The 9,722-nt window shown below is 45.3% G+C and overlaps 1 protein-coding gene across 2 annotated transcripts in view; it reads right to left on the bottom strand.

Annotated features, from left to right (window-relative positions):
• Nucleotides 1–3,016: 3,016 nt before the first annotated feature.
• The window catches only part of SEPTIN10 (septin 10), a 56,208-nt gene continuing 49,502 nt past the window's right edge, over nucleotides 3,017–9,722 (bottom strand). Inside the window, exons 9-12 of one of the 2 annotated variants that reach the window (XM_040975499.1) lie at nucleotides 8,722–8,854; nucleotides 5,820–6,007; nucleotides 5,228–5,310; nucleotides 3,017–3,980 (exon numbers count right to left, since the gene is read on the bottom strand). In XM_040975499.1, the coding sequence (XP_040831433.1) occupies nucleotides 3,925–3,980; nucleotides 5,228–5,310; nucleotides 5,820–6,007; nucleotides 8,722–8,854 (460 nt within the window). In that variant the 3' untranslated portion in view covers nucleotides 3,017–3,924. The remainder of the gene's footprint in view (nucleotides 3,981–5,227; nucleotides 5,311–5,819; nucleotides 6,008–8,721; nucleotides 8,855–9,722) is intronic. The other variant, XM_040975500.1, reaches the window with a different exon arrangement.

Genomic DNA, 9,722 nt, shown 5'->3' with positions numbered 1-9,722 from the left:
ACAGAGAAAGTGGGCGTCTGGAGGCTCACTTGGGATCCTGGAGCTTTTTGTGTGTGTGGACCACACAGGTGATGTCCTGCAGGTAGCTGGAAATATGGGCCTGGAGGCAGGAGGTACAGATCTGGATCCCTTGGCAGGTGCTGAGAGAAGAGCGGGGGAGTTAAAGAGGGAGACTGGAGACTCCAAGACCGGTAACTGGAGCTGGTGCACACAGCAGGTGGAACAGAAAGGAAGTAACTGACAGTAGGTCTTCATGCTTTGGAATCTGTCTCAGCATCATGTTCATACTATCTTTGGATTATTTTGGTGAAGTAAAAAATAACATACGTAGGTAAGATCTTCCCCCATTGTTCTAGAAATCCCTGCCACCCCTGAAAACACACACAGCCATCACGAGGGGCTGTGGAAGGCGAGTCGTGCAGATGTGTGGCTGGACAGTGATGTGTCTATAGGAATGCACACAAATGTCAGGAAGAACAGTCTCTCTGGCGGGAGTGATTCTGTGATTAACATGCCTTTACTTTTATAAACATTTGTCACTGTTTCAGGTCGTGATTTTGTCAAAATGACAGATTTCGAGAAGAGACCAAGGCTTTCCTATCAACCATCCCGAGGAATATTCCATGATTCTTGGTAGTGCTTTTCAAAAGGACTTGCATATTTTCCGGACAAATACCAGTGACTGATGAAATCCCTGCGTGTCTTGGATGGCGTGACCCACTGTGATGCTCGGGGATGCCTTACTCCCGCCTAGAGATCCCCACAAGACCGCCGTAATCAGAGACAGCGACTCCGAGATCACGGCGAGGTGGATGGCCCCAGGTGACCCAACGTGGAGATTTAGCAGCACCTGCTGGCGGGATTGTAAACAGTCGGATCTGAAAAGGAAATTCTTTTGGTTATCCCAGAGCGTGTGTATTTTCATTGGGAAAGTCTGACACCACAGATTTATTTTTGGTTGTTAAATGGGAAGTCATTCGTGTCTTAAACAGACTCAATGGACTGTTGTTAAGAATCAGCATGTGAGAGCACACTGCCTCAGGAGCTGCTGATGCTGCCCTGAGGGACAGCCCATGTGCCAGCGCCAGCCACGCGGAGAGCGGCAGGACGTACAAGGGTCCCGGCTACCATGCTGCTACCCTTAAAACGGATGTCAGGGACTCCTTTTCCCTACTGGAAAACAGTCAAGTTTCCCTTACGTTTGCTAGAAACTTCAGCGTGGACATTCATGGGCAACACCGACTGAACCAGGGGCCGTGCAGATAGTCAGTGGAGTGGATGGCACGGGTGCTGGGCCATCTGCTCCAATCCATGCTGGGCTCATATGCTTTTTTTTTATAGATCAATTTTTAAGAATAATGTAAGAATAGAAACCCATCTTCTTCTACCTTTGTGAACAAAGATGGAGGTTTTTAAACTGCTCCAAGATGCAGATAGCTGCTAGAAAGCTGTCCCTGAAAAGCTATAGTCTGTAACTCAGGTAAGCACTGACGTGCGTGGGTTCGGACCCGCCGTGTTACTGTGTGCTGTCTGGATGGCACACCTGTCCGCTGCTCTGTACCTTTCCCTTCCCCTCACCATTTCCCGTCAGGCCACCTGCCCATCTCCTGGCCTGGACGTAGCTCACCATGCCTAGTGCCTACCCAGGGTGTAACCTGACTCACCGGACTCACAGGGGTTTTCTTCCTCCAAGAAGCTCCAAGTTTCCAGAAGTCAGCAGCTTCACTTAAATCACTTGTTTGCCTGTGTCTTTTCATGTCAGTATTATTTATTCATTTAAGATAGAGATGAGAGAGAGAGAGAGAAAGAGAAACAGACAGACAGACTTTGGAGGGAATAGCAGCACTTGCAAGGTCAAATCTCTCAGTGTCTCCCGTGCTCACTGTCCATCAGATGGGGTTACCTACTCTTTCTACAGACAGTCACTATGTGTTTTAGACACGTGCCCCTCCCCTATGCCTTCTCTGCTAACTACACTTTCTTCCAAGCACACAAGATTTTACTGAAAATATGCTAGTGCTGCACCTGTGCCGCCCCCTCCCTTCACACACTGCTGGCTCCCAGCCCTTCAGGATACGAGCGTCTGGCTCTTCATCTCCCTGTGCTGAGGGAGATGCGGGCACTTTCTTAGCACGGCACACACCCATCCACGCACCCAGCCAGCCACCTTGGCATGACTTTCATGACGGCATGGGGGTCTCAGTCAAGTGCAACAGTAGAATGCAACGTAACCTGAGTAATTTACAAAATGACAACAAGAACCCCTGTAACGTTTATCCTTTCTGTTGTCTTGAAACTCAAAATATTGGTCCATGTAAAAGAGCTCTTAAAAAAATGAGTTATATACAAAGACAGATAACCGTTAGGGACAATTTTCTTAAATAAGCTTAATGGCGAAAAGTTTTAAACCTGACTGTTTTTTGTTCCCAGGTAATTTGTTAATACAAGCATTCATATAGCATTAATATACTCATTTGCTAACCTTGCGCTCAGTCAGACATAAGTTACCTTTGCGCTATGAATTTGGCCTTCTCTTTTGAAAGCAATGTGTTTTAGATTTATTTATTTGAAAGGCAGAGAGGGACACAGACACAGAGCTTTAACCACTGGTTCACTTCCCAAATGCTCCCAGTGCCGAGGCCTGCGCCAGGCCAAAGCCAGGGTTTATAACTTTGGATCGCTATGTGAGGGTAGGGACTCCCAACACTTGAGCCACCAGGTGCTGCCTGCACGATGCGAATTTCAGCTGAAAACCTAGAATTAAAAGTGTTTGTTTACAAAAACTGTGCTATGAAAAAAGGCTTCATTTCATAATTTGTGCAAGTAACTTCATGGGAAAAAAAAAAAACACTGCTCAGAATCTCACATAAACTAAGCAAGATCTTTTTCTGAAAATACTTGTAAAACACCTCTGTGTCTTAACATGATCTACATGTAAAATCAAATAAAACAACGCTGCTCAAATGTTTCAGATGACAGGCCCACAAAAGGGAAAGTTAAAAGTAATTTAGACGCATTTTAGCAAATATGTGGACATTTTATTTGTTGAGTAAATGTCAGATTCAGAATGTTCAAATACAAAAATGAAGATTTATATTTGTATACAACTGTTAAGAAAATAGAAAGTGTTAACATGTTCTGAAAAACCTACTAAGGTAATAGATGCAAATATGCTTGAAATATGATATCTCAAATTTTTTCTCTTTAATATTCAGATGTTCATATCCATTTTCTTCAAAAATATTTTTAATAAAACAATTAAAGATTCTTTTTCCCTTGGGAAACAGTTCTGCAGAACCTGCTAACACAGCGTGGGGAGTGCCACCCTGACAGGTTCAAAGGCGCTTCATCAGCATCTTGAGGCCTTCACCTCATCGAATCAGTTCCCTGAGCACCAGGCCTCCCAAAGCATCCGTGCTCAGCAGGGACAAAACGTTAGTAGGACATTAACAACCGCGTAACTGTATCAAAAATTCAGAGAGTCCTATAAAACTATTCTGATTAGAATTTTAACTATATAACGCATTTCAAAACATATTTTCAATTTTCTTTGCACATAGTACATACAGAATACAGTTAGTCTTGGCATATAATCCAATTAGATATCCAAATATTAACTGGTCCTGTCTTTTTAACAGCATCGATGCTCCTCTTCAGTGCAGCGCACTGCAAGCTGATAATAACTTGGCAAGAGAAAAAGAGATCTAGGTTCATTACGAAACACAACGAGACATTCCTGACAAAGGTGAGTATGTTAGTGCCACCCACTGCGGCTTACCTGCTGACCTAAGGCATTGACCTAATTCATACTTGAAAGCATCTTTTCATAAATGTTGGTTAACTGAGGCTATTTACCAGTAACAGAGTGACAAAGCAAACAAACACTGCGAGAAAACCCAAGCGTGCTCACAACTCTTTAATGACCTAGGCTTGTGACGCTCTTCTGTGCTCTGCCGTCTCCGTATCACATATAACTGGAGCTGGAAAGAAGGAAAGACCTCTGGGTTAGCACAATAAAAAAACCACAGAGAAAACAAAGATGACTAGAATCATCAGTTTCAGAAAGTGTTACAGAAAGACCAAATATATAATGTTTACTTGGGAAAGCAATATGAAACGTCAAAGGCATCAAACCATGTTTTCTTGAGGCTGAATTATTCTAGGCTCACAAAAAACGATGGCTTGGCTTCAATTTTGTAGGAGGCAGGTTTATCAAGGAGAGTAAGGTGACCAAAACAAAAGCAAAACCAAAAAACCCAGGGATTCTAATTTTGAGCAACACTGGGTTAGTAAGAAAGGATGAGAAGGTAAGAACTCCCTTTGCTCTGCTGCTCCCAGCATGCTGAATGGCAGTAATCAATGACAATATATCTTCTGAAATTCAATGTTGGAATAAAATGTAGCAATTATAGTCTTATTATTCCTTTTTTGAAGAAATATCTGTGACTTCTTAGTGTCAGGCAGCCAGCCTTAGATTCTGGAGGACAGATGGAACAATGCAGAACGTAAAGACCCCGACCACTGTGGCGTCTACACTGCACAGGAGCGGGGATGGCTGGCTGAGGGAGTGTCTGCACGCACAGTCCTGAGGGCTGGGCCTGCCACGGCCATGCAAGGTGGGACTCAAGACTCGGCAAGCCTATAGCAGGTGAATGTTTAAGCTGATCATTTTTTATGTCCTGCAAATGTTGTCAATTTCCACAAGGCCCATGGTGGGAAAAAAAAAAATAAGGTTCACCATTCCTGTATAAAAAGATCCTACATGGGAACCTTTTTTTTTGTTCCCCCTCCACACCCCGCCACAAATATAAAATGTATAAAATGTTTGGGCTGTGTAAAATAAATCAAAACATTACAGATTTTGTTTACCATATTTAAAAAATGCCAATCAACCAAGGGCTGCTACTTTCTTAACTACTATAAAAGCACAGTATTCTGAATCTGTTGGGTTTGAGACAGAAGCCCCGAGAAAGTGGATTAGCAGGGACAGGGCAGGAGCAGGTGGGCAGGGAGACAGAGGCAGTGGCAACAACGAACGACAAGGACATTTTAACGAGGAGAAATGAAACGTACAGCCGAGCACACAGGTCAGTCATGGGAAGGGAAAAGCAAAGCTTCTTTTCTGAAACTTGGGTAGCTTGGCTTTGAATACACAGCCGCACCTACAAGCCTCAAGGTTATCCCAACGCTACTCGTGGCCGCCCCCTTGTACTGAAGCCCTCACTACCTTCCTCTGCATCTTTACGTCCACCATTGGTTTCACAAGCTCTGACATCAAAGCACAGGAGTTCGAATCGATAGACTGGTTCCCTTATCAAAATAAAAATTCTTACACAATCATTATCAATAGAATTTGCTGAAAAACACAAAGTGAGCCTAAGGATCACATTTTTTTTTTAAATAAAATGTTCTATTACGTCCACAGGGCCCCAACAAGTGCACACCTCCCACTTGGCGACTCTCGGCAGGTCAGCAGGCGTCAGCTGCGCCCTCGTGCCAGAGCTGGGCCGGGCAGGGGAGCGCCCAATCCCGCCTCCTGCAGCGAGCAGACCTTTCTGCGTTGTGAGGCATTCTATTTTGCTCACTTATTCACTCATTCTTACAAACAGCTGCTGAGCATCCAGGACATGCTGGATGCCGCTCCAGATGCTGGGCATAGCAGCGAAGAGTCAGCCAGGTCTCTGCTGTTGGGGAGCTGCTCCAGAGCTGCAGGAGGTGGTGTGGCACAGGTAAGGGTGTGGCATGGCCAGGGCCGGGAAGGCCATGCTGGGTGGCAGGAGGGTGGGGGAGGCTCAGGACAGGCAGGTGGGGGCTCTTACTTCTTTCGGTCTCTGTCTTTCTTCAAGTTGCTACCCGATGCCATAAAGCACTGGTTTTGGTAGATCTCGGAGGCGGCTTTCCTTTTAGAGAAAGCAATTATTTCTTCTTCCAAAGATCTTCTCTTCTCTTCAAGCTTCATTCTCTCTTCTTGGTGAACTCTTTTAAGCTGCTCAAATTTGGCCTGCAGCTGTGAAACAAAAGTGCAATTCCTGTTGCTGACACATTGTGGCAGTGCACGCACACGCATGCGCCTGCACACACACACACACACACACACACACACACACACGCAGAAGCTGGTAGCTTTAATTTTTACATGAGTTTCCTCACAAAACTATTTGAGCTGGCCCTATAACACCTGTAGTTTTTACAGCATCTGAACAAAACTCAATTTTTAAAATATTTTACCTTTTCTTAGTTTTCATTTTCTCTTTATGCTTTCCCCACAAAGTCCATGCTCAATGAAAATAAAGGACAGGAAATATAGAAGGGAATTCTGAAAATTCCAAATAAAAAGAACATGTGCAATGACAGTTATTGAAAATTGTGCTGGTGAACTCCACTGGACAGTAGGGTGAGTTTATGTCAAGAACCACAAGCAGCAAATCCAAGAATACGTTCTGATGTCCCTCAGTTATCTGTCTAGAAAGAGGACATAAACTTCACAAAGACAAAAGGCATGCTGGGGCCAGCACTGTGGTTCAAGTACAGCCTGCATGTTGATATCCTGTATGGGGGCCAGTTTGGGCCCCAGCCGCTCCACTCCTAATCCAGCTCCTTGTTACAAGCCTGAGAAAGCAGCAGAGGATGCCTGGGCGCTCCTGTCCTTGAACCCACACAGGAGACTTGGAGCAAGCCTAGCTATTCCAGCTACCGGGGAGTGAACTAGCAGATGGAAGATCTCTCTGTTTCTGTTCCATCCTGCTTCTCTCTGTAACTCTCCCTTTAGATGAACAAACAAAACAAAACAAAACAAAACAGGTGTCTTTCCCACCCCCTGCAATGCCTTCTTATGTCTGGGGACAGCACAGGAAGGATCAAGATGAACAAGGCTTACTGTCGGTGATGGGCTGAACAATGTACTTCACACTTTCAATGTGGCACAGCATAAACTTTCAAGAAACAAGAGTCACTGAGAGCTCAGCCTGCTCTAACACTCCCCTAGGGCTGTCCCCACACGGGACAGTCACACGGGCAATCTCTCAGGACAGCACTGGACGAGCTAACCATCTCTGTGTTCCCGCACAGGGCACAGCTCGTGCAGAAACTAGTAAGAAGATGAGCCGCCTGAAATTCTAAATATGAGATCAAAGAATCAGGCAGAAAGAAGTAGGTGGTTGAACTTGATTTCATTGTGGTTTACCTAAACAACCACCACCACCAAAAACACCTAGAGATTTGATCATATTTTTTTATGAAATCAGTCACGGGCTATGCCTGCCAACCACACAAAGATCTATGTTCTAGAACAACAAAGATGATGCCTTTAGACTGTCTCTCCCTGGTCCAGCTAGATAAACCTGAGGTTAGTATTTTCAGCTGAGGGCAGCAAGCTAGTAGAGACATTACATACTAGTTGAGGAATATGTCACTAAAACTCAGAGGCTGAGAGTACAAACTTGAACCAAGAGGCTAACTCAAACAGCTCAGTCCTTGTCCCCCACGTGGGAGACACAGACTGGCCCAGTCCTGGCCACTGGAGCCATTTGGGGAAATAAAGACAGATAGAGAAATATTGATTACTTTTAAAACACTGTATGTTCCAAACATGGAGCAATACGCTGTGCTCTGAGCCAGTGAGTTCCCTGTACAAGCCTTCCGCTGAACCAGAAGATGGGCCTGCCAACCTGAGACTGTTTTATTTCAGAGGACATTTTTTTCAGGGAAGCATCGGTTCCTTAGAAAGACTGTGTATATGTGTGTGTAGGGGTGGGCCTCCTGTGCTTGTCAGGCACACCAGTGACGTAAAAGCAAAGGCACAGCTCTCTGTGAGAACACCTCCACGGTCGGGGGGGAGGAACGTGGTGGGCGGAAAGCTGGGAAGATGCTACACACTTCATGTTCACACATCTACAGAACACACCACACACCATCCACCAAGCTGACTGAGACGCCCAGCAAACCGAGAGGAAAAGCATTTAAAAATGGGACTAGGTGAGACTACGCATTCCTACCAACTTTCTTAAGTGTATTTTACTTTTTCTAAATACAATACGAAAATTCAAATTACAAACAGAGTTGATCATTACTTTTACAAAGTCATTTCCTGTGGGGTTCAATTAATACAAGGCTATCTGAAATTTAAAAATCTGCAATATGAAATTAAAGGGAATTCTTCTGGAATGCCTCCGACCAAGTGCGTCTGTGACCACCCCTCTGGCCCCTCGCAGGGACTCTTGCACAGACGGCGATGCCCACCGCCACGTGGTCCTTCATCCTCATGCAGTTAGTTCTGCAGCTCCACTGACAACACTTACTCAAACAGCACTAAAATCTCTGCTAGAAGTTCAACGTGGTGCCTTCTTCTGCCACGGGATTTAGACAACATTGCTACACCCAGGAAGCCGGAGCTCAAATGCGAAGGCAAGATGCCCCACTGCTTTCACAGCCGCCCAATTTCACGGCAAACAGCCCCAACGACTCTCAGGAAAGGTTCCTGCAAGCCTTTCACACCTTAGTAACCTAGCTTATTTTAGGTGTTTGTAGATGATTTCAAATGAAAACATAGTTACTCAGAAGGCTAAGATTTTAACTTGATGCACATCATCATCTTTTTTGTAAAGTCTGCATTCGGATTCGACCTTTTTAAAGGACAAGTATCTTCAACGGGATTTTCAAGACCAATCTCCCGAGTGAGCAGCACGCCCGGAAAGGCGGACAGCCCGGGGTCGGCGGACTTGCCTCCTTCTCGGCTTCCTTCAGAATGGCCTCTTTCTCCTTCACGCGCTGCACAAACATCTGCTTCATCTCTTCCTCCTTCCTCTGTCGCTCATCATGCAATTCATGTCTCTTGGCTTCATAGGTCTCCTGTAGACTGAAAAGTTACCTGTGTTACTTTCAAGTTAAAACAGATCGTGCAACAAACATGCAAAAATTCACACACCTCACACAATAGGCACCAGCATTTTCTGGCCTACAGCAACCTAACACATGCAATTTCCTGCCACGTGAGAGGAAAAGCGGCCGGGCCAACAGCAAGCACAAAGTCTTAGAATTCTGAAATAGCTGATTTACCACGTTCTTCACAAGCAATATCCGCATTCATCCCAAATGTGTTCATTTTCAATCCTTGTTACCTAGCATCACTGTATCTTCAGAGTCTGATGGCACCCTTGCCCTCTCCACCCTTCTCATCAGCACGGCACCCTTGTCCTATCCACCCTTCTCATCACATTGGCACCCTTGTCCTATCCACTCTTCTCATCACCACGGCACCCTTGTCCTATCCACCCTCATCAGCACGGCACCCTTGTCCTATCCACCCTTCTCATCACCAATGCTGACCTTCTTCATAATCTTTGGGCTTCTAGCCCTTCCTTTTTCTACTCCGTTCTTGCTACTGTTAGATTTCTAAAAAAATATTTATTTTATTTTCATTTACCAGGAACATTAATAGAGAGAGAGGGAAAGACAGCAAGGGCTCTTCCATCCACACATTTACTCCTCAAGCAGCCACAGCTGAGCTGATCTGAAGCCAGGAACCAGGAGCTTCTTCCCGGTCTCCTAGGTGGGAACAGGGGCCCAAAGACTTGAGCCAACCTCTGCTACGTTCCCAGGCATAAGCAGGGAGCTGGATCATGAAGCAGCTGGGTCCTGAACTGGTGCCGTTATGGGATGCTGGTGCTGCAGGCAAGAGGCTCGGCCTACCACTGCTTGATTTTAACATGCACAAACATAATAGA

Source organism: Ochotona curzoniae, unplaced genomic scaffold (genome assembly GCF_017591425.1).
Source record: "Ochotona curzoniae isolate NIBS_2020 unplaced genomic scaffold, NIBS_Ocur_1.0 contig_2688, whole genome shotgun sequence".
Lineage (NCBI taxonomy): Eukaryota > Metazoa > Chordata > Mammalia > Lagomorpha > Ochotonidae > Ochotona > Ochotona curzoniae.
Note: the sequence above shows the minus strand (reverse complement) of the source record. Positions and strands in the feature narration are given on the sequence as shown.